Source organism: Galeopterus variegatus, unplaced genomic scaffold (genome assembly GCF_000696425.1).
Source record: "Galeopterus variegatus unplaced genomic scaffold, G_variegatus-3.0.2 Scaffold1910, whole genome shotgun sequence".
Lineage (NCBI taxonomy): Eukaryota > Metazoa > Chordata > Mammalia > Dermoptera > Cynocephalidae > Galeopterus > Galeopterus variegatus.
This window is the reverse complement of record NW_007728021.1, coordinates 127,218-151,947: the sequence shown is the minus strand read 5'-3', so window position 1 is coordinate 151,947 and position 24,730 is coordinate 127,218. Positions and strand designations below refer to the sequence as shown.

Sequence of the window (24,730 nt, the reverse complement as noted above, 5' to 3'; positions counted from 1 at the left end):
ACGCATGCGCATGCGTACTGGGTCCTCTTCGACCCGCCCGCTCCTACCCGAGCCACGCCCACGATCCAGACCTCCCTCTCTAGCTCCCCGCCCGCCGGCGATGCCCGCAGGCTCGCCCTCTGGGCCCTGCGCACCTGGGCTAGGGGAGCTGGTGGGCACCCCCGGAGTCGGAGTCGGAGCATCACCGCCGCCGCTCGGAGTTGCCACAGGGACCGGGAGGATCTCGATGGAAACAGCATCCCCGGGCCCCCGCAGGATACGGATTAACCCCTTTTCCTCCAGCTCCTCCACCTTCAGCTCTAGGGCCGAGGGCCGCGCCGAGGCGGGGGCAGGCACTTTGTCAGGCTCGGGGGAACGCCCGGAGGCGCCCATGGCGGTCGATTCGCTGAAGCGCTCCTGTGAGCCCCAGAGGAGGAGTCAGTGCCCACCAGCAGGCTCCCTGGCACAGAGCCCCCTTCCTCTTCCCGGGGTGGAGAGAGATGTCAAGCCTAGAAGCTGGCCTGTTCTTGGGAGCCCGGCCCGGCCCACGCCCCAGCCTCACCCGCAGGATCTCCAGCTCTTTGCGAGCCTGGCTTAGCTGCTTTTCCAGTTCGGCGATCTTGGCCATAGATTCGTTCTCCGCCTCCCGAAGCCGCTCTGTCAGCTGTGACACCGGCACGTGGTGAGCTACCAACCGCCGCCGGGCCCTGGCACCGCCGGTGAGGGGGCGGCATCAGGCATGCCTGCCTGGAGGACTGGGGGAGGCTCCCACCTCCGCTCAGCCCGGCGGGCCGAGGGTGGGCTGAATCTGGCACTGGAACCCAAGTAAACGAGGAGGGGAAACCAAGGCATCACTGATGGGGGAGGTGGGAGCAGATTAGGAGACCGAGCTGGGAGGGAGCCCAGGCAGTTCACCCAAGTCAGGGCCTGGGGTCAGAGCATCTTAAGAGGAAGGACCTGCCTTCCTCGTGGGCCCAGTGCAGTGTAGGAGCTCACTGAAAGCTCAGTGAGAAAGACACCCAGAAGATTCAGGATTTGGATTCAGGTCAAACTCAAGGGCCAGGCAGACAGCCACCTCCAGTTCACATCTAGAACAGTGTCTGCAGCCCAGTACCCGCTGCCAGCATGGAGCCCTGTGACAGACATGTCTTGTGGGCCTATTAAGTTCTGGGTGGGGTTCAGGACCAGCTCTCACCAGTGCCACCTGCTCCTGTAACTCCTCCATGTGCTCCAGTACAGCATTCTTGGTCTCAGTGTCCTCCAGCAGCGCTCCCACATCAAACACATTGTCCAGATAGGCCTGAATCTGCACCTGCAGCTTGTCACTCTCGGTGAGTCGAAGTTTCTGTCCCCCAGATGGAAGGAATGGGTGAGGCCCAATGTAGGGAGTCTTTCCAACCCCCCACCACCACTGGATCCCAGGGGAAGGGACCTAGGCCCTAGCCTGCTTTTTTTCTTTATTTTTAATTGCGGTATAATTCACATACCATAAAATTCACTGTTTTAGGTGTACAGTTCAGTAGTTTTTAGTGTATTCACAAAATTGTATAACCACTGCTACTAATTCCAGAACATTATCATCACCCCAAAAAGAAACTCTTGCACCCATTAGCAGTCACTCCCCGTTCTCTCTCCCCCCCCACCCCCTACCCCCCCATCCACTAGTCTTTTTGTTTGTATGGATTTGCCCATTCTGGACACTGACTATGAATAAAGGAATATGAATAAAGGAATCATATATGAATATGAATATGAAATCATAAGGGCCGGCCCATGGCTCACTCGGGAGAGTGCGGTGCTGATAACACCAAGGCCGCGGGTTCAGATCCTATATAGTGATGGCCGGTTAGCTCACTTGGGAGAGCGTGGTGCTGACAAAACCAAGCCAAGGGTTAACATCCCCTTACCAGTCATCTTTTTTTTTTTTTTAAAAAAAGGCCGGCCCTGGGCCTGCCCCGTGGCTGTGGCTCACTCGGGAGAGTGCAGCACTGGGAGGCTGAGCGTGGTGCGGGTGACAAGGGTTGCAATCCCCTTACCGGTCACACACACAAAAAAAAGACAAAAAAAAAAAAAAAGGCCGGCCCTACCAGTCATCTTTAAAAAAAAAAAAAAAATCATATATGATTCCTTTATTCATATAATAAAGAAATAAATTTATTCATACAGTAAATAAATGAATAAAGGAATCACATAATATATGAACTTTTGCGTCTGGCTCCTTTCACTTAGCATAATGTTTTCAAGGCTCATCCATATTGTAGCACATATCAGTACTTAATTCCTTTTTTATGGCTAAATAATATTCCACTGTACGGATATACCACCCTAGGCTGCCTTCACCTTTTGTTAATGCTGGTTTTCAAAAATCCAATCCCAAAGGCCTCACTCCTCTAGGAAACCTCCCAAAGGAATCAAGAAAGAAGATGCAGCTTCTCTGCTCAGGTGGGGCCAGCAAGCACCAAGCTCCTCTGCCCACCCTCCCCACGACCTGGACCCATCCAGCATGAGCCAGCTCCTACTTCCGCCCGACATCTCTGGGACGCCCCATCATGCGCTGGAGTCAGACAGCCTGCCTAAGGTTGATGCGCTCAGAGCCAGCTCCAAGGCTACCTTGAGCCTGTTCTGGTGCCTGTAACAACAGTTCTTACTGGTTACCCATTATGCTCCAGGCACTGATCTACACATTTAGTCATTATTATCTCTATGTTTCTCCTATTTGACAAATGGGAAAACTGAGACTCAAAGAAAGGAAGAGATCTATCCAAGGTCACACGGTTAGGAAGGATTGCCCGACCCTAACACTCATGTTAGGTGTTACCCAGGTCTGTCTGACCCTAACACTCATGTTGCTAACCACTTAGCCATACTCTACAGTGGGACATTGGTTAAGCCTAAGGGAGTGCAGGGCTCACCTCTAAGTACAGGTCCAGGCCCAGGTGGGTGAACTCATATTGCAGGAAGACACGGAAGTTCATGTTCTCTACGGAGTGTACCACGATGTTGATGAATTGCATGCAGGCCACCTGGGGGCCGGGGACATGAGCGGATCTATGATCCTCTGGGGGGGGGGTGCTTAGTGCCTTCCACCCCCCGCCAGCCCCCAAATATCCCTCCCTCTCCACAGTGCACTCAACTCTACAAACCCAGATTTGTCCCGACCTGCATTTCACCTTCATGTCCCCTCAGTCCAGCTTATCCCCTGCTCCCAACATCCACTGTTCCCCCACTGACCACTCAATCCTAACATTTTGCTGAGGCAGAATCCAGAGCCCGGACACCCAGGCCCCTAGCTGCTCCCTGCACCCAAGAGGGCCCAGCCCAGGCTTCAGCCCGCTGAGCTCCCCAAACTCACCATGAAGTCAATGTTGCTGTCCTCATTCCGGAAATATTCCATCAGCTTTTCAAAGCGGTGTTGCTCCCCACATACCTGGGTAGAGGGAATGGCTCTCACCAAGGCCCCAGTGGTGCACCTCCTAAGCAATCTTCCAGCTGCCACCTTGTGCCTCCACAGGTTCCTCTCAAGTTAAATCTAAGTCGGGCCATGCCTCTCTTCTGCTGCAAACCTCCACTTCCTCTCCAACCCCTCCCACAGCCGTCCCCTAACTCCATTCCAGGCACACTGGTCTCCTGGCACATCCATCTCAGGGCCTTTGCACTTGCTGACTGCCTGGCATGCTCTTACTCGGGAGAGCCACCATGCCAAGCCCCTCACTTCCCCCACAGCTTTGCTCAAATCTCGCCTTCTCAATGAAGCCTTCCCTGACCACCCCGCAACCAGATCCCCCACCCCCTGCAGCGTCCCTGCATTTTTTTCCATAACGTTGATCATTTTCTAATATACTATGTAATTTTCTTGTTTATTATATTGCTTGTTATCTGTCTTCCCCTACCTTCTTTGTTTCTTTTATTCACTGATATATCCAAGTGCCCACTTCCTGACACATAGTAGGCATTCAATAAATATTCATTAAAGGAGTGAATGAGTGTATCCTGCCGTAGGCATCATATTCCCCTGCACAGACTTCTTGCAAGCCTGTTAAACAGAGTCAGCAACTCCAGAATGAATGGATCAAGTCCAGTGTGGATCTGGCAAGGCTGAGAGTCAGAGGTGGAGCTGATCGCTATAGTTGTTCCTGTTGCCCCAGGCAGTGCCCCTAACTGACCCTGCACCTTCCTTTCAGAACTTCCCATCCCAGACTGTCTTCTGGGTTCCCCAAATACCCACCCAATGTCCCCAACTGCCCCCAGCAGAGGCCACAACTGCCAGAAACAGGACTCCAAGCAACACCATAGGGGCAAGTACATGTTCAGGTGGGGGCTCCAGTACCTCCTTGAAGTTGTCGAAGGCCGCAAGGATGATGTCGTGTCCTCCCCGCACCAGGCACACAGCTGCCAGCAGCTCCAGCACCAGAGCCTTGGTTCTGGGAAGAGAAGGAGCAGGTTGTCGCTTGGGAACAGGCAGCCCCTGCAGCAAGGTGGACATAGACCCGGCTAGGGGGAAGACAGGTGAGCTGATGGTGGGGGTGGAATGAGCCTGGGCAGTAGTCCTGAGAATTTGGGGACAGAGTAGGTAATGGGTTAAGTAGGAGACAGGTCTAGGTGTGGAAAAAGTTTAAGGGCATGGACCTCACCTGGGGTTCTTGTTGTTGAGGCTCAAAGCAATCTCATTAACACAGGCTGGGTGGTTCATGACAAGGCTGAAGCCAGACTAGGGAGATGGGAGAAGAGGTCAGCACCTCCAGGCAGGCCCCCAGGACTGCCAGCATCCTCCTGCCCAGCGCTGCCAACATAGCCAGTGCCATGCCAAGCTTAGGAAGTTCTTCTTCGTATCCAACCATAACCTCTTCTGAGGCAGCCAAAGCCTGGCCCTAGCCCTCTTCTTAAATACCTTTGTCTTTTTGAAAGCCAGTATCAGGCACCATGGACACAGTGAGTCCTTAAAGGCTGGTTCAGTGAGGGAGGGCCCAGCTTCCCCAGTCAGTCCTCCAAACAAAATAACCCAGAGGCTGTTCGCCCCATCAGCCTCAATGCCTAGCCCTTTTTTGGTAAGTGTTCCCAAGTCCCCATGTGAGGTCCATCCATGTCCCCAGCCATGGCCAGGGGTACTCAGGGAACCTGACAAGGAGGCAGCAAAAATATGGGCTTCCCCCAAAGACTCATCAGTCTCAAGGACCCCAAGCCAACAGCACAGATCCACAGGGTTTCCAGAGGGACAGTTGGTCCCAGAACCCCAGCAGCCTGAGCAGCCCCCAGCGAGGACAGGCCCAGCTCCCTGGCTCCCCATCCCATGCCCACCGGCCGACCTGGTAGTTCATGATGGCGCGCAAGCACATGATGCAGACATGCACGTCGTCCTTCTGGCTGACGATGCGGGAATTCCGCAGGGTCTTCCTGCTGTGGGCCGGGGTCAGCCTGGGCGGGGTGAGGAGGAGGTAGCAGGGGTCAGAGCACCGAGCCCCAGCTTCCTGTTCGCCCTGCCAGTCAGATGGCCTCTGGAGTCCAGGGGGCATATCTGGAAGCTTGGCAACTGCTTCCCATCTACCCAACCAAAGGGGCCAGCTGAGGGCAAGGGGGACGCAGGGGTCAGAGCACCGAGCCCCAGCTTCCTGTTCGCCCTGCCAGTCAGATGGCCTCTGGAATCCAGGGGGCATATCTGGAAGCTTGGCAACTGCTTCCCATCTACCCAACCAAAGGGGCCAGCTGAGGGCAAGGGGGATTCCTCAGTCTTAGGCCCAGGGTCTGGCATGCTAGGGCAAGGGGGAGAGGAGTCAGGGAAGCAAAGACCCTTGGAGTGATTTGGCATTGAAAGGGCTGACTGGTGGAAAGCCCATGGAAGGAAAAGACAGCCAAAGCTCAGAAACCACCACAGAAAGGCTCTCCACAAGGTGGCACTCACAGCCACTCAGGCTCACCTTCCATCTTGAGAGGCAGATTCTGAATTCATGCCATGGTACAAGAGCATCCCAGCTCACCACTCCCTAGGCAAGTTATTTAATATCCCTGTGCCTCATTTGTAAGATAGGAATGGTAATAATAGTACCTTCCTGACAGGGTTGTTGGGACGATGAAGTGAGCTGAGAACAAAGCCTGGCACGTAGTAAGTGCTACGTGAGTGTGCTCAATTATTCTTTGCCAAAAATGTGTGATGTTTTCATCGTTGCAGAAGTGCCAACCGTGACTTCCACGTGTCAGTCCTCTTGACAAATCTACCACATTTCCAGCAACACTGGGAGGCCTGCCACATCACCGTTTCCCATCATTGCTCAAATATGCCTGAATCTGTGTTCATGCTGTTCCTTCTGCCTGGAATGCCCTTCCCTGCCTGCCAAGACTGTGTCCATCTGTAAGACACAGCTATTTTCTGGGAAGCCTTCCTGGTGCTCCAGGCAGTGGCCACCTTCCTTCTCAGACTTCCCAGTCACACCTCCCTGACAGCCTGTCACAGTGAATTGTCCCCCACTAGACTGCAGGCCCCTGAGGACAGGGTGATCTGTCTCCTGGTCACTTGCCACACACCTAATACATAGTAAGTGCTAAAAAATGTTTGTTGAGTGTACAAATAAATGAATGAACAAAGAAACACATTGTAAGAGTTTGGGGTTTAATATGTAGTTGGCTCCCTAGACCCAAAGTGGGAGTCTGGGGATCTACCCAATGCTCCGAAGCCATCTCCTTCCCCCCCCCTGACTCCCAGCAGGCTGCCCTATGTTAGGATAGGGGACCTATCTGCAGCAGCTGAACCTGGGGCATCAGTCAAATGCCTCTTCCAACCCCACCACCACCCCAGGGAGTCAGCCAAGCATGCATCTGCTCCCAGGTGGCTACGTACCGGGGAGAAGGGGGACACCTGGAGGCCGCATAGGAGAAAACACGGGATTAGATGGGTACAAGAGGGGTCCCACCAACCCAGATACCCCCTCCTCATCCCAAACCTACTGGAGTTCCAGTCTCTCGGTGACCACCCTGAAGGCTTCTTAATATATTGGTGTCCCAGTCCCTGTCTGAGGCCCTTACTCTGGTCCCCAATGCTTGGCTACCCCTCCCACCAACTGCAAGGGCCCTGGGTGGGCTGGCGAGATGCAGCAGTGTTGGGGTGAATCCTCCATTCTACCACCACCCCACCATGAGGACCCCATACTTGATGGTCAGGTGACGACTTTTGGGAACGGATGAGGGTGGACCCTTGCTGAGATCTTCCACTGACTGCTCCAGGGGCTTGCTCTTCTCCGAGTTGGAGGCCCCATTGTCTGTACTCTCCATGTCATACCTGGGGAAACAATGGGGTGGGAGGATGGGGGAAGATGTAGTGAGAGACAGATCTGCAGGGGAGACCAGGGGGCCAGGGGAGAAGGCTGTATCCTTGGCACTGTGATGGGCACAGTGGGAGAGAATGGAACGCCCCTCCCTGTCCAGGGCAGGCTTTTGGAAAGGGGCATCACTTGGGGCCAAGTGCAGGGTTTCAGGGTGGGCTCAGGCTGCGCTGCTCAGAACTGGCCAGAGGAGTGGGCAAGGCGTGTGGAAGCACGGACCAAGGCTCTGAGGAGTGGCAGGAGGGGCAGGGAGGGGCTTACGCAACAGAGCACTGGGCAAAGGCCAGGTACTCAAGCAGCACGTCCAGGCCACGGTTCTCCTCGTTGAGGAACTCCTGTACCCACCTGCAGGACACAGGACTCCCTGAGCTCCAGCCAGGAAGGAGGACCTGCCCCAAGTGGGCACAGAACAGCAAATCAAAGGCCTCTGGGGTGTTCTTCTCCCAGAGAAGACACCAACACACCCTGACCTCAGAAGACCCAGTGGTGCCAGGGGATGCTGGGAAACCCAGGCAGGACTCACAGCCCAACCACACCTCGAGGTGCAGGCCAGAGGATGGGCAGGAGAGGAAGAGGGGAAGCTGTCCTGCACACTCACCAGGAGGGCCAAAGGACAGCCCTATGTCCGAGGTACAGGGAGTCACAAGGGGAAGCCCCAGAGCTGCCTGGAGGCAGAGCTTTCCTAGGCCCAGAGAGGAAGACCTGAGCCCCCACTCACCCAATGTGGTTTGTCCTCAGGGATGTCTCCAGCTCCCGCAGCACCTGTGTGGACTCCTGGACTCGCCTCTTAAACTGGGGGCCGAGAACAGGGGAGTCTGGTGGGTGGAGCCTGGACTTCCACAGGCCCTCCACGTCCTGAGACAGCAGCCAGCAGCGCCCCTCCATGCCCCACTGGCACGCATGGCCTTTCACGTTCCACCACCCCCACCACCTCCACACACCTGCCCAGCAGAGCAAGCACACACAGGCTATGTGTCCTCCCCATACAGACATGTGGGGGGTGCACCCCCCAATCCACAGGCAAACAAGGCACACACACACACACACACACACAAAGATGCAGGATGCACACACATACCATACACAGGCACACAAGGTACACCCACACACATCTATACGCAGGCATGCAGGGTACACACATTCAAACATGAACATCTTGAGTACACACACACATGTGCACACCCATACACAAGCACCGTGGGTACGCAGACATAGGACACCCACACATCCATACACATACACGTGGTGTACACACACATATACACACTCTCTCTCTTATACATGAACTCAAGGGCACACACAAACATACACACATATCCACAATGGACACAAAAGTACACACATCTATGAATGGCCACACAGGGTGCACACATGTACACACATAATGCAAGTACGCACCACAAGTGTGCCTGTAAGCACACATGGGAAATACAGAGGAACCTGTAAAAGTGCATCCCAAGGGCACTCTCAGTACCCTACAAACACATACACGCACACACGCACACACACACATGCACCCACACAAGCCCACAGACCACTTTATAGACACCGTTACTCCAGCTACCCAGAGCTTGGAAGGAGCAAGGGGAAAGGGACAGAATAAAAAGGGGAGACATATACCCCCAGGTTGGACATCCAATCAGCTGCTACCTTTCTGCTAACCCCACCAGTATCCAGGTAGCTCTTCAGCTTCTGGATGTAGGCTGCAGGCGGGTTCTTGACTTGAAACCGCTCCTAGGAAGATGGAATCGGGGGTACAGGGAACCAGCCAGAGCTACCCCAGAGCAAATGACCAGCTCTCGTCCCAACGTCCCATTCTCAGCTCTAACCTGGGGTCCCAGGCTGTCTTAAGACACCTCAGAGATTCTAAAGCATAAACCCAAATAGTTCACCAAGCCGCTTTAAAAGACCCCAGTCCCAGTCCTAGCCTGCCCTTCCCACCGTGGCCTCACAGGCCACAGCCCTAGCCCAGCCTTGGGGTGGAGTACGGAGGGGTCAGTCCTGCCATGGGCCTAGCCCTGGGGGTAACTCAGTCCAGCCAGTAGGTGGCACCCTCCCGGCCCCCTGTCCTCCCTGGGCCAGAGCTGGGAGTGCAGGAGAAACACTCTGGAGGGGCCCGTGTGAAGCCGGCCCAGCTTCCTGGCAGGCTGGCCTGTTCACCGTGTTTGCGGGCACCTCTGTGTGAGAGTGTGCTCCTCTCCTGTGTTCAACAAGCAACTCCCAACTCCCCTGCCCCACCCCTGGCTCGGGCAGCCACTCACACGAAGAGGCAGGGACCACAGCAGACGCCCCTACCCAGAGGGGCTCTCATCCTTCCCAACCCAGATGCCTCAGATACACCCAGCAATCCCACCCAACCTTCCATTTTTCCCAGGCTTTTGAGCCCCCAACCTCTGAGAGCTAGGCTGAGCCCCTGCAGCCGGGACCCCTACCACAGCCCGACAGCCTCTGGAAACAGCTCCCCACCCTCTTCCCATGGCCCAGCCCTTACCCCCAGACTTCCACCCAGCCAGCTCATCCCACCCCCTTCCATTAGCAGGAGGCAAAAGCCCAGGCCTGGCTCCCAGGGGAGGCTCCTGGCTCCCCACCTCCCTACCCCCAGCCTCCACAGCCTCAGGCTTACAGACAGCTGCCACCTCCCTCCTTCTCTGAATCACTGCAGCAGCCAGGCCCTACCCCACCCCAGCACTGGGGAGACCCAGTGCCAGGAGAGGGTCCTCCCGCGGCCGCAGATGGCAGCCCTAGCAGCCTGAGGGGTGCAGGCAGCCTAGTGAGCCATGAAGGCTGGGAGCACAGGTGCCTGGATGGAGCGCCACAGACAGGGTGTCTGAACTGGGTGGCCTTGGGGAGCTGCTGGTGGATGCAGCTCCACTGGTCCCAAGGTAAAAGGAGGACAGGTACTCCTGCCCCTTCCTCCCCACTTCCCATGGGGTCAGATGAAGATGTCCATCCCCAGGGTCATCCCCTCCCTACCCCAGAGGTGGAGGGTCAAGAGAGGCTGCTCAGGAGGCTCAGCAGCTGGCCAGTGCCTCTGGAACAGCCCTGCCAGCTCTTCAGAGGGCAGACAAGGCACATGGCTCACAAGGTCTCTGGGGAGGCCCATGTCCAAGAGAGGGGGATTCCAGAGTCACCCCCAAAATCCTCCCCAGATGCTGCACTGGCCTCTGGGCAGTGTCCTGGCCCCTGGACAGCATGGCGAGGCCCATCTCCTACCAGCCCCAGCCTGGTCAGGGCAGGTCACCCCAATGGCAGGAGGGAAGGGGCAGCTGAGCCATCCTGGAACCCACCTGGTCACAGATGAGCTCCCACTTCTTCTCATTGTCATACTGGCTCAGCAGTTGGATCTTGTCAGGGGGCAAGTTCATACAGTTCTGGGGAAGAGGAAGACAAAGTAAAGACCCCTGAGCCTCGGGCCCCAACATCAGGGAAGAGGGGGGAATGGACGTTTTTGGGGAATCCACTAGGCTCCCTAGTAGGTGTGTCATACACATAAATACTCTCATCCTCTCACCCCAAAAGATAAGTAGCATTATCCAAGGAGAAAACCGAGGCCGAGAAAAGTGGAGCACCTTTACCAGGGTCTAACAGCTAGAAAGTGACAGCAGGATTTGAATCTGAGTCTGCCTGGGCTCTGTCACCCCCCACAATGCCTCCCTGGCACATCTGGCGTGGAGGCAGGCAAGTGGGGTCTCAGCCTAACTCCCTGGGGACCTCAGACACCTCTGGGCTCTAGTTTCTCCATCTGAGATTAGGAGGCATCATCTCCCCCACAATTCGGGTGGGGAGCCAACTCCAGGTGTGACCACGTGTGACCAGTGGGCAGTGCCCCATTCCCACATGCCACCAGATACCACGTGTGCACAGGCTGGGCCCAGAGCACCAGGGCCTTACAAACACCAAAAACCCTCTTGCAAAGAGGGCAGACAACAGCCTCCTTGGCCATCCCTCTCCAGCCCCCTCCCATCTGGTCCCTTCAAGAAGGAAGGAAATGGCCAAGGGAGCTGAGGTCAGCCATGTCAGCCAGGAATAGTCCCTAGAAGGTGCATCATGGCTGCAGCAGCAGCGAATTTCGAGAGGGAAAGTCACTCAGCCACAGGAACTGGGTCTGTAGTATGCTGGGACTGTGGTGCTGGTGGCCCAGGCTGGGACTCCCCTCAGGAGCTAAGAAATGTCAGCAGAGCTCTGCCTGGGTCCTCCTCCTGGCCACAGAATGAGAGAGTAAGGTATCCCGTCACCACAGGACAGGTGTAGGGCCCAGCCCAGGGCTGTGGAGTCAACAAGACGCTGCCAGCACTAGGGGCTCCCTGGACCCCAGGACTTGGTGTGTCTCTCTAATAGATCCATAAAACAAGGCCAGTTCACCCCAATTCAATAAATCCCAGGTTTATTGAGGGCCTACTATGTGTCAGGCCCCAAAACACAGCTCTTGCTCTCAAGGAATTTTGAGTATAGCCAGGGTCTCTGTTGGGGATGTGGAAGCCCCCAGGGAGCCCCAGCCCAGAGGTGGAGGGCTCTTGTCACCAGCTCTGGTGGTTCAGACTACATACCCTCGGTCACGTGGCTCTGAGGAGAGGCCACAGCTGGAGGAGACGGGGAGCCCCACCCACCCAAGTCAACTCAGCCAGCTTCCTCTCTGGAGTGCTGGGCCTAGTTCTGGGGCTCTGGCCAGATCTCACCCCAAAAATCACTGCTGTGGGTCAGCCCCAGACAACGGAAGCTGGGTGCTCTCAGCCCCCATTGCCTAAGCTTTCCGGCTGGGGCCCCACTTGGGAGGTGAAACTGCCCGTCCACCCCCCACCTCCACCCTGCATCTCTACCACAACCACCCCCACCCTGCGGGCTGGAGGCGGGTACGTCATCCCTCTCTCCCATTGCGAAAGTGAGCCTGGATTGAGGAAACCACCGCTGTCTCATCGGGCGCCCTCCCCCAGCCCGCCAGGGGCCAGGAAAAGCTCCTGCAAAGGGTCCTACCTCGCTAGGGAGTCTTCCCTGAAGCCATTCTCTGTCTCTGTCTGACTCTCTCTGATCCATCCCCACCCCACAGAGACAAAAGGTGGGGCAGGGCCAAGGTGAGAGGAAAGGAGCAAGCAGGGAGACAGGGCAGGTGATATCAGGGAAATTGGAGCCATGGCAGGCACAGAGGAGGGACGTGGTGGGGGGGACCAAAGGGGATGGCTGAGCCCCAGCATCTGTGCCCTAGAGGGGACAGCCACTTCCTGACATGGGTCTTTCCAGGCCTTCACCCAGGCTGGGGACCTTTTTGGTTCTGGAATGGCCCCAGAGGCACTTCTAGAGGCAGTAACTAGTCATAATAATGACCCCAACAGTCACGGTAGCCAGCTTCAGCTGACTGCGTGCCATGTCAGGCACTGCTCTGAGCACTGCACGTGGACGACCACCTTCCACCCTCACGGCTCTTATGGGCACCCTTATCATTCCCATCTCACAGGTGCAAGCACAGATTAGTTCAGTGACCTGCCCAAGGTTATGAAGCCATAAGAGGGGAGCCAGGCTGGCATTGAGCCTGGAGCTGACTCTGAGCCACCGCCCTGGTCCATCTCCTGGGACAGCCCCACTTACTGATGAGGGGATGCCTCTGCTATGGCCTCATGCACCTGTCCAAACAGTGGTGGAGGGCAGGGTGCCCCTTTGCCCCTTCCCCACCTGGGCCTCCTCAAGCCCCCGGGGCCCACATGCCAGCCTGCCAGACAGGCTAAATTTAGGCTCAGAAATCAGAAATAGCTCTGACAGCGCTGAGCACTAATTAGCAGCTGCTCCTCAGCTGTGGCTGTGCCCACCGAGGAGACAGGCACTCCAGGGGCTGGGAGAGGGGCCAGTGAATGCCACTCACTCAGGGTGGGGAGAAGCCACCCTGGAAACAGGAACAGATCCCCAGACCTAGGGCCATCGGCATGGAGGTAGTGCCATGGGGAACTGGGGGACAGGTAGAAGGTTGGCTGACAGTGCTCTAATGGGATGGGAAAAGACGAGCAGTCCAGGTGTGTGTGTGCGCTTGGAGGGGGGTAGGGATAGGGCACCTGTGATGTGGAGGATGAGGAGCTGGATTCAAAAGACCCAGCACTAAGCCCACCCACCCTGCAGCTTCTGTGCCTCCTTGTGCCTCAGCTTCCTCCTCCATGAAATGGGCACATTCCCTCCTGCCTCACATGCACAGAGCTCCTGAGAACACTCACTGAGAAGCTGTGCTTTGATGTAATAATACTCTTCAGTGACCCAATATTATGAATGGTGTAACACGGATGCAGGGGCAGAGGCAGGGGGGAGTCCACGGAATACCCCAAGGGAGGGGACGGTAGGGTGAGCAGAAGTTTGTGAAAACATCCAGGTAAAGCAGACCTGGCTCCAAGGCTTGGCCAGACATGAAGTGACCCTACAGCCCACGTTCCCTGCTGCCCTTAGTGCTTTGGGTCAAAGGGGAGGGGGAGGGGATTCATCTTTTAGGGGTAACCAAGAAAAGCAGCTGATTCCCTGAATCTTTTTGTAAGAGCCTGTGGGGAGCATTCTCCCTCCTCAGTGCCAGAGGGGGCCTCCAGCCTCTGCTCCAAGACCAGCCCCTCTCCCCGGCCCTGCCCCAACCAGTGCTGCCTTCTGAGGCTGTGTCCCAAGAGACTAGAGGGATTCCATCCACACCGGACACAAACGCCCTATGGTTTCACTTTCAGTTTGAGCTCAGTCTCGGTCCCAATCCACCTGCCCACCTCTCGCCATGGCCCGGTCCTTCAAGACTCATGATGTCCCTGAACTTGGATACCCACCCCAGTTTCAGCCAGCTCCACAGGAGTTCTCCAGTCGGATGGGCCCAGAAGCCGGGCCTGTCCACCAGCTCTTACTTCCCCATCCATTCCCCCCACCCCAATAGTCTCACCCTTGATTTTAGAGCTCTCAGCGTAGCTCCAAACACAATCAATTTTATCCACTTCTTAAAATTTTGGTACATAGATTTTCTGGGGCTCTTACAAGCAATCCCAGGCTTACAGGAGGGCTGTTGGGTGACCCTGCCCTAGGATCAGGTGCTGAGAACCCCCAAAGGTTAACAGCTTCTTCCGTCAAGTTTGAAGGATCCCCATAGTGGGGACAAGAGCAAGCAGGACAGTCCCCTCGATACCAGGTGCCACACGTATAACCCAGGCTGGCAGGAGAATAGTAAGGATGACAGCAAGGACAATAAGTGTTAAGTACTCCCAACACATTTAATCCCCCATGACAAGACTACAAAGTAGATACTATTATAATCCCCATTTCACAAATGGGAAACTGAGGTTCAGAGAGGTGAAGTTGCCCACCCATGGTGACCTAAATGGCCAGCTGGTAGGAAGACTCAGTTTCCTCAGAAGAAGGAGCACCGGGGCAATGAGAAATGAGGGTTGTGGCCTCCCAGGGTCTTCTACAGACTGCTTGGCCCCAGTGCCCCATCTGAGGAACTAGGCACAGCCGGCCCCACTTCCTGCCACCCGACACCCTTCACTTCCTGTTGTTGCCCACACCGAGCTCTTACTCACTAGGGAACCCCCCCCTGCACACCCTCTCTCAGGGAGAAGTGGAGGCCTCCCCACCCCCCATGTGCACCCTGCTACCGTTAGCACCACCGCTGCCCCACCCTGCACGAGAGGTGGGCCCTCCCTCTGGTGGTTTCCGGCCACCAGGCAGTTTTCAGTCTAGTCCCCACGTCGCTGACCTACCTAAAGGCAGGGAGACAGCATGGCCTGTGATGGCTAAAGATCAGGGAGCTCCTTGAGAGTGCACAGTAACCTTGGCGCTCTTGGTAGTGGAAGTGTGGGGAGGGGAGAGGCAGGGTCTGGGTTCCTTCACCTAAAAGAGCCCCACGATGGAGAGAGGACCAGGCCAGTTCCAACATCATCTCCTTCCTCACAGTGGAAAGCATTTATTGAGCACTTACTCTGTGCCCGGTGCAGCACTAAGTACTCTCGTGGTTAGTGCTTGGTACTAAGCACTCTTGTAGTTCGGCCCCTCAACTATCCTGGGAGGCCAGCATATACCATTATTATTCTCATGTGCATGTGAGGGAAACTGAAGCCCAGAGAGGTTAAGGAACTTGCCCAAGGTCACATAGGCAATAAGTGCCAGAAGTGCTGTGCTTACAGCGGGGCACAGGAAAAGTGCTCTGCCTGGGCAGGAGAATCCTTATAACCTTGGGGCAAAGACAAAACTTGACCTCCAAACTTCATGACCCCAAAGCCCAGAAATTTCCCTGCCTTTCCCCTACGTAACCCCTGCCCCCTCAAAGGCCGGGGTGCAAACCACCTTCCAGGGCTCCAAGTTCCCAGGAAAAGTGCAGAGGTGGCTCTGAGAGCAGCCCCACCTGCTCCTGCCCATCTTGCCCAGCTCTTTGCCAACTGGCCCCAGATGTCACTGTGAATCATGCCCACCACATTCCTGGGTTTCCAGGGTCGGCATGTGCCAGCCCTGCCTGTTGGGACTGTCACCCCACAGCCTCTGCCCAGCCCAACATCTGACCGCATGGCCACAACCCTGTTAAGATGTTCCGTGTGAGACACCCCAGAGGTGGGAGGCACAGGGACTGAGCGACCCCACAGCCACATGCACCCAAACTTCGTCTGTCCCACCCCAGAGGAGGGAGCTGGCCAGGAAGACAGTGCCTCAGTCACAGGCCAGCAGAATGGAGACATCCACCCCCGCTCCTCACCACCAGCCCCAGAGGGGAAGGGGCCCTGCTGGAAGCAGGACTCCTGGGGCCCACACCCTGCCAGGGGCTGTCCTGACCTCCCCACACAGCGTGGCCAGGTGCTCAAGTCCCTGAACACAAGCAAAGAGCACCCTAGGGTGCTAGACCCCTATCAGGCAAATTCTCCAAATGGCTCAGCCCCTCCTGGAAGCCAGCATCACTCCCAGCCACACACACACATCATCCCTGGAACCTTCCATTGATCCCTCTGCCCCAAGGCTATAGCATTCTCCTGCCTGGGCACATCGGGTGTCCTATGGGTGTCCGCTTCTGGCAGGCCTGGAAAGGGTACCTTGCCATCTCAATCCCTGACCCTGCATCCCTCGCAGGGGAAGGCGGGAAGAGGCTGGAAAACACCCAGCCTCGGGCATGGGCGTAGGAGAGACGAGGCTCAGAGCCTGGCTGGCTGGAGTTCCCACCATCGCAGCAGGCCCATGTAGCTGGGCAGCCCTCGCTCCTCCGCTGTTGCTAAGGCAGCAGCCGGAAACCCTGGCTCAACCTGCTTTTTCTCCCCACCCCCATTTTAAGCAGGGGGCACCCCTCTCTTCCATAGTCTTCTTGGAAAAGTAGCCCCTTACCACCCACGCTTGTGTAGGAGAAAGGCTCCCCACACCTCCTGTGTGCCTGTGGGCCTTGGTGGGGACACTCTTCACCCATGAGAGGAGTTCCACAGCCAGGAGAGGAGGAGGAGTTTGGATGTTGGGATACTACTCCTCACCAGGGACAAAAGGGAAAGGAAGACGTTCTCTGGGGCCATGTGACCAGACTGCCAAGGGTAGGACTGTGCTTCTCCCATCAAGACTGGGGGATCCCTGAGGATGGAGGGCCCATCTCCCTCAGCAATTGAAGGTTCTTCTCCTCTTAGACATTGACTAAGGACAGGACTCAGCTCTGGCCGCAGGGGTGGTGGGTGGGGGGTGGGTGAAGAGTGGACAGATGGAGACCCACCCTGCAACACCCATTGCCAGGCCTGTGGGTTTAGCCAAATTTTTAGCCCTGGGCAGCCTCAGGCAGAGGTCAAGGCTCTCACCTTGACCCCAAGGCAGGGTTCATGTCCCTGCTGGTGGGGAGTGACAGAAGCCAGGTTCTTAGCCAAGTGACCTTAGGTGGGGTTCATCCTACCACAACAGGACAAGGGATGGCTGAACCCTCCCCAGGAAGAAGGTGTAAACACACTGGGGTTCCTGGGGACAGGGTAGGACGTGAGGCCCGGTGAGTGCTGCTACCCTAGATTTCTACTCAGCCACCACCCCTTTCTCCACCAGGATACCTTCTAAGACCCATCTCTGGGCCTCGCCCTCCATGCCCTGGTACTCAGGGACTCACAGTGTCATTTAGTGACAGACTCAGCCAATCAGTTATAGCCACAAATCGAAGCAGGGCAATCAAGTCCTACACATGCATCAGAATCTCTCCATGGGCCGGCCTGTGGCTCACTCGGGAGAGTGTGGTGCTGATAACACCAAGGCCATGGGTTCGGATCCTATATAGGGATGGCTGGTTAGCTCACTGGCTGAGCGTGGTGCTGACACCAGCAAGCCAAGGGTTGAGATCCCCTTACCAGTCATCTTTAAAAAAAAAAAAAAAAAGAACCTCTCCACTTGACTTTTGGAATTTCCACTGGTCTGAATTATTCACGTGGCTCCTCCCTATTAGTGCGTGCAACAGACAACAGACTGGGGCCTGGGCCTCACTCCAAGAGCCCGCCCCATCCTATCCGTAGATTCACACTTGGGAGGAAGACAGATCCCTCTCCCCCCAGTCAGGCTGGCAGGGGTCCAGGAATCTACCACAAACTTGGGCTCCCCAGATGGCCCCCAGAGGTTGTGTCTCCTCTTTCTTCCCCCTCCCCCATCAGCTCAGCTCAGCTCAGCTCTGCCAAGCCCTGGGTTTGGGGAGCGGGGAGTAGGGGCAGGTGGAGAGATGCGGAAGCCAGGGGCTAGCCTAGTGTGTGGCACCCTCAGAGTCCCCCCACCCAATCAAGCAAGGTGCCTTCACAGGATAGACCCCACCCCACCCCGTAGCTCCTCTAGACCCCTCCTAGCCTTCTTTTGGGAGGGAGAAGCAGCCAAGATGTTCAGAAACTATTGGGAGGACACCCCCTTTGGAGCCACATAGAGGATCTAGCAAGTATGGCCTAATGACTGGCCAGGGGAGAGGAAGTGATGTCAAGGAGGTGGAGGGGACAAAGAACGGAGCCAGCACCACTCTGCTGCCTGAGCCTCCATTGGCCCCCCACCCTCAGACCTGCAATACCAACCTGCTCAGACTGGGAAGTGCCTCTGGGGAAAAGCACAGCTTTATTCACCTGTCACCCAGTGTCCAGCTAGGGAAGGCTTACAGCAGATAGGCCACCAGGCAATTAGTTACAGAAGGGAGCCAGAGAAGGGCTGAGCTAGGGAGGGGGAAGTGAGAACGAGAGGCCCCTCCACCTGCCTACTTCTGCCTCCCCCTGGTCTTGGGAGATCACACCTGGCTCTGCACTGGAGCCCTCACCCTGCCAAACACATTTTGACTGCTCCCAGGCTCAGCCTGAGCTGACAGTTCCTTTCCCAGTGGCATAGTCCCCAGAACCCCCAATTCCCAGGCAGGTGACAGTGTGGGGGGGTTGGGGCTTCCGGTCTTTTGCTCCACCCCAAGCCACAGTGACCAACCCATCTGGACCCTGCCCTTTCTAACCTTACTCCTTGCAGGGGCTACGACGGGGTGCCCAAGATGAGGACCCAACAGCAACCTCTCCCCAGCAAATGGGGAGTGAGAAACACAGACATCTGTGCACACGATCTGACAGCCCAACTGCCAGCAGCCCAGGCACCGAACAAATCAGGACCAAACACCTCCACGAGGTCCCTGGCTCTGGAGACGTTAAATTGTAACCCCTTCCATCTTTGACCCCGAGACACAGAAGGGCAACAGATGCTCCAGACCCGCACCCGGCGGCTGGGCCTCAATGCAGTGCAGAAGGGGGATGCCCGGGACCCCACTGCGTGCTCCACTCCCGACTTCACATGAGCTGGGGGTGGGGGGTGGGGTGGAGGTGGGATGTCTTAGGGAGGGAGATTGGGCGACTGCAGAAGAAAGTTTGAGGGGGAGAGTGCTAAGTCACTCTGAAAGAAGCCGCTGTCACTCGCACCCCCTGGAGGGGGAAGCCACTGGGCGGGGGATCTCCAAGCGGCACCTGAGCCCCCGGGGGCGGGGACGCGCGCCGAGCCCCTGCCGCGAGGAAAATATTAGATATTAAAGTTGAAATTAGTGAAAATGAAATAGCAATAAAGAATGAGCGATAAGTCTAGAATTGATCCAGTTGGTGGAAAAGAATAGAATAAAATAAGAATGCTTGAGTTTGGTGGCTTGTATTTCTATTTTATCACTATCACTTAGCAGTCATGTGATTTTTGTGAAGGATATTAAATGTATATGGCTTGATCTTATCTGTACCCATAAGCTCCAGAAAAAAAGAGATGCAAAGTAAAAAGATAGCTGACATGATGCTGCTGGTAACTGATGTTTATATAAATTTATTTATTTTGTAATATGTATTTTTATTTTAATTTATCAATATACAATGTAGTTGATTTTAGTGTCCCTTTACCAATTCCTCCTTTTCCTCCCTCACTCTCTTCCTTTCCCCCAACATCAGCATCATATCTGTTTACTTGTCTTGACAAGTTCAAGGAATTGTGATTAGATCTAACTAGGTAATAAATATGGAACACCTAGATGGTAGAGTTAACATTAGTCCTTGAAGAGAACTTTGCTTGTGTGATCTTTAAATGTCTCTGGATTAAGCACCCATAAGTGATTTAGCCATGACCCACCATGAAACAGTCACACTCACACCAATTCAAAACTTAGTATTCTCTGCTAAAAATTACTTTTGAATGATAGTTTGATTAATATTTTATAAAAATACTAGTCTTTTGACCCACCAGGAGTGCAGTCTAGCCACGTGAACAAGGCTTTTCACTGCCCTTTTGTCCACAAACCCAGGAAACCAACCTCCTGATGAGCTGGGTCTAGGTAAGGGGCTCACGGCCTGGGCGGAGGGGGCACACCTCTGGGTGAGGGATTGACAGCAACTGTGAGCGCGACTTGGAGACCCACGGTGGTGTGGCCCTGGAGCGTAAGGGCTGCGTCTCCCTCTTGGGTCCCTAATTGAAAAGGTGGGAGCCCCCTTCCAGGTTCCCCACCTCTTGTTTCTCTTCTCTGTTTAGCCCAGAGATGAGCTGAGAACCAGAGGGAACCATCTGCAAAGAGGAACCCCAAAACAGGGTGAGCGGCGTGGACCAGGCCAGCAGAGACCCTCGCCACATGTCCCATCTCGACCAGCTGAGCACCGGTGCCTACATCCCCAGTGGTTTTAGAATGGGGGCACCCAGGGGAGAGGACAGGCTGGGAGAAGCTGAAGACCACCAAGGCGGTCCCAAGGAGAAGCAGGGGATTCAGGAACCGAGGATTAAAGCCAGGCCAAAGCTGGGAAAGGAGCAGGCACCACAGAGGAGGGGAAAAAATCTCCTTGACACTGTCACCACCAGGGACCTAGGGTGGCCTTTCGCTTTGGAGAATAACAATCTCTGGTGTCTGCTAATTGCAGAAATGCTTTCAGAGCTTTTCTTTCATTTGTCCTGAGGAAACTGAGGCTCGGAGTGGTTAAGTGATTTGTCCAAGGACACACAGCTAGTAAAGGGCAGAAATAGGACTCCTCTCTGTCCACCTCCAAAATCTACACTGTCTTGGAGTTGCTGTCCTGGTCGGCCACTGCTCCTCTCCTCCAGGATGGGAGAGTATGGGGTGGACGGGCAGGGAGGGCTGGGGCACAGTCTCCAGACTGAATTTGAGACTCTCAGTTGCTCCTTTCGTCCTCCATTTAATTTGTCGGGATCCCCAGTTGGCCCCTCCCTACGCTACCAGGGCACTGAGGAGGGGCCACCTGAATGAGTCCTGAATTTTCTCCAGGCAAGGCAAAGAGCCATTAAGTGTTGCCTCCCCTTCTAACGTCCTCCTCCTCTGCCCTCAAGTTCAGAACCACTGACAAGAGTTTAAGCAAGAGCTGGGAAGCTAACTATCTAATTTGAGGAAGACCCTTGGTTGAGCTAGCCTCTTCCCCCAGGCTGACCTGATTTTTTTTTGGCCTTTCTTCTGCCAAGGTGGGTGAGACATGGGGTCACTTTTTTCATGTCCTGGCCAGGGACCTCCAAGGTGAGTCAAAGCAGGATTCTTCTTGGGCATGGGGGGAAAGTGATCCATTCTTTGCCCTCTGCCATCTCCTCCAGCCTGGCACAGACCAGAGCTTTGCCCTTGCATCCTTGCCCTTGATATTAGCTAGGACCTTTAAAAAAAAATTTAGTCTCTGATCTTTTGATGGCTGTCTCTCTAGACTGAACAATAAACCTTTACTTAGCACAGCTGTGTGCCCAGTCTGCATTGTGCTCAGTCCTGGGGATTCCGTGGCAGATGAGAAGAGTCCCTGTCCTTGGACTGCTCGCAGCCTAGCAGTGGACAGACAAAACATATCTGGGACAGTGGCAGCTTCAAGTCAGCCTGTGGGACCAGGTGTTCATGTTTCCTCTTGCCCAGAACTGCTACTTTGAGGGTGGGAGCGTGCCCTGCAGCTGAAAATCCAAGCCAGGTGGGGAGCCTCGAATGCAGTATTGGCCAGCCTATGTCCTCAGTCCCTGAGGGTCCTCAGGCCATTGCCACCCCGCGCCCCCCCCTCCACCCAAGGATGGCTGGAAGTAAGGCTGGGCTGAGTGGAACTTCTTGTGTGGCAAATTATCATTTCAGCAAGCCAACGGTATCTCTCTCTCATGCTGATCAGAACTGTGTTACCAAAAAAAAAAAAAAGTAAAAAAGAAAATGTAATCATGTAATCCATTATTACCTAATAAATGTGGTGGACTTGGCAAGAAGTATCTTTCCAATCATGGTCCACAGGAGAGGAAATCCTAGAAAGGCCGCTTAGTGGTGATTTGGGACCAATGCTTTGGTGGGTCTGTGCTTCCCCCTTCTGGGCACAGGTGGTATGACATCCAAGATAGGGCGATGCCTCCAGTGGTGATGGAAGGAGTCACCACAGGGGTGACATTTCTGGACTGTTTTCACCTTGTCACCTCCAATGGAGGGATTGTGCAGTTACTGGGGACACTCAGAGCTCAAGTGACTGAGCAGGTTTCCCCAGGAATCTCCCTCCCTCTCATCATTATTCAGTAAGTACCTCTTTTATAAAAAGAAAAAGGGGTCTGTCAAGTTAGCTCACTTGGTTAGAGCATGGCGCTGACAACCCCAAGGTCAAAGGGATTCCTGTACTGGCCAGCAACTGAATAAATAAATAAATAAGAAAAAGATAATACATATACACAGTTAAAAAGAAAAAACAGGGCTGGCTGGTTAGCTGAGTTGGTTAGAGCACAGTGTTATACTACCAAGGTCGAGGGTTTGGATCCCTGTACCACCCAGCTGCAAAAAAAATAAATAAATGAATATTATTAATTAAATTTTTAAAATGTAAAGGAAAACAAGGCACAACAGCATGTGCAAAGAAAATCAGGTCTTCTACCGATCTGCCTCCCTGTCCCTCATTCCCTCCCCAGAGACAATCACTCATAATAGTTTCAATGTATCTTTCCACAGATATTCTGGGCACATACAGGCAGTGTATCACAAATGACAGCACATACTCCATACTGTTCAGCACCTTGCTATTTTCGCTTAATAATATACCTTTCTGGGGCTGGCCAGTCAGCTCAGTTGGTTAGAGTGCAGTGTTGTAATACCAAGGTCAAGGGCTCAGATCCCCATACCGGCCAGCCACCAAAACAACAACAATAATAATAATAGTATACCTGCCTGCGTATAGTCAACATAGTCTTCCATCGTATGGGCGTGTCACAATTTATTTCACTAGTCTTTTCCTGTGGATATTTAGGTTGTATCAACCTTTTGTTACTACAAACAATGCTGCCTGAAGGAAATACATTCTCAGAAAGACATCGTTAGGCAATTTCATCATGTGCAAACATCATAGAGAGTACTTACACAAACCTAGATGGTACAGCCTACTACGCGCCTCTGCTATATGGTACAGCCATTACAATCTTATGGGACCACTGTCAAATATGCGGTCCACATCGTCCAAAGCGTTGTTATGCAGTGCATGACTGTTCCTGTACATATATTTGTTTGCACTTATGTGTGTATCAGTAAGATAAATTTGACATTGCTGGATCGAAGTTTATTTGTGCTATGGGTCAAATGTGTCCCCCAAAAGATCATGTACTAGAATCTTTATCCCCACTGTAACAGTGTTAAGAGGGTGGGAAATCCAATTATAGTATTTGAAAGGTGGGGCTCTACGAGGTGGTTAGATTGTATGAGGACTGTGGCCCAGTGTATGGATTGATCCGTTCATGGAGTCATGGGTGTGGTTCTGATGGCTTTAAAAGGAGAGCAAGAGAGAATGTTAGTTCTCTTGCTCAGCCCATTCATTTTTTTTTTTTTAAAGATGACGGGTAAGGGGATCTTAACCCTTGACTTGGTGTTGTCAGCACCACGCTCAGCCAGTGATCGAACCGGCCATCCCTATATAGGATCCGAACCCGCAGCCTTGGTGTTATCAGCACCACACTCCCGAGTGAGCCACGGGCCAGCCCCCTCAGCCCATTCTTGCTACGTGACATCCTGCATTGCTGTAGAGTCACGCGACCAAGAACAAGATGTGCCCCTAGATGGGATGCTCACCAGAAGCGCTCCCTAAATCATGGACTTTCCAGCTTCCAAAACTGAAAGAAATAAATTTCATTTCTTTATAAATTACGCAGCTTCAGGTATTCTGTTATAAGCAACAGAAACAGACTAATACAATGTGCTTTTAAATTTTTGATAGATATTCATAGAATTGCCTTCCAAAAAGTTTGCATCAATTTTCAATCCCCAACAATGGATGCGATTTCCTATTTCCCCACATCTTCATAAACATAGGGTACTAATCAGGCCTTTTGACCTCTGTGAGGCCTCTGAAAATCCTGGGTACAGAGCAGGTGATGATCTGTCTTTCTTTGGATTGTGGGTTTCTTTCTTCAAAGCAGAGACTGTGTCTTTTCCATCCCTGTATCCCCAGCACAAGACTTTGTACCATCCTTGGTATTTACTCAAAAAGTATTTGCTAAATATTAAGTGAAAGAAACAGGACTGCATTTTGGCAGGCTGGAGGGAAGGAGTAGAAGGTTAGGGTTGAGCAGGAGGTCTGCCCTTAAGTGCCACCCTCTCTTCCAGGCCCTGGTAAAGCCTCTGTCCTAAATCCAAAAGCCCTCCTCTTGATGGAGCCTCCCAGGTTGCAAGATCTGAGGTTAAAGGCTTAGAATTCCCAGGGCAGCTTTCACCCAGCTGTTCTGCATTCCAGGGATGGGCTTCATCATCCCCGAACTGCCTTAAGACTGGCAACAAACCAGGTGTCCAGCTATAGGGGACTGGTTAAACCAGCACTGTCTGATAGGATTTTATATGATGATGAAAACGTTCTTCTATCTGTACTGCCCAGTGTCATAGCCACTGGCCACACATACCTACTGAGCACTCAAAATGTGACTAGTGCAAGTGGGGGAATGAATTTTTTTTTTTTTTTTAAAGATGACCGGTGGGCTGGCCCGGTGGCGCTCCCGCCGAGGGTTCGGATCCCATATAAAGACCGGTCCGCTCACTGGTTGAGCGCGGTGCGGGC

At 54.1% G+C, this 24,730-nt stretch overlaps 1 protein-coding gene across 1 annotated transcript in view; it reads right to left on the bottom strand.

Moving 5' to 3' along the window:
• Positions 1-10,654, bottom strand: part of FMNL1 (formin-like 1) — a 16,484-nt gene extending 5,830 nt beyond the window's left edge. Inside the window, exons 1-13 of the mRNA XM_008579549.1 lie at positions 10,577-10,654; positions 8,910-9,023; positions 8,008-8,081; positions 7,551-7,634; positions 7,118-7,246; positions 5,283-5,391; positions 4,611-4,687; positions 4,307-4,400; positions 3,332-3,406; positions 2,892-3,002; positions 1,175-1,324; positions 542-643; positions 3-396 (exon numbers count right to left, since the gene is read on the bottom strand). Of these exons, the coding sequence (XP_008577771.1) occupies positions 3-396; positions 542-643; positions 1,175-1,324; positions 2,892-3,002; positions 3,332-3,406; positions 4,307-4,400; positions 4,611-4,687; positions 5,283-5,391; positions 7,118-7,246; positions 7,551-7,634; positions 8,008-8,081; positions 8,910-9,023; positions 10,577-10,654 (1,591 nt within the window). The remainder of the gene's footprint in view (positions 1-2; positions 397-541; positions 644-1,174; positions 1,325-2,891; positions 3,003-3,331; positions 3,407-4,306; positions 4,401-4,610; positions 4,688-5,282; positions 5,392-7,117; positions 7,247-7,550; positions 7,635-8,007; positions 8,082-8,909; positions 9,024-10,576) is intronic.
• Positions 10,655-24,730: the final 14,076 nt, after the last annotated feature.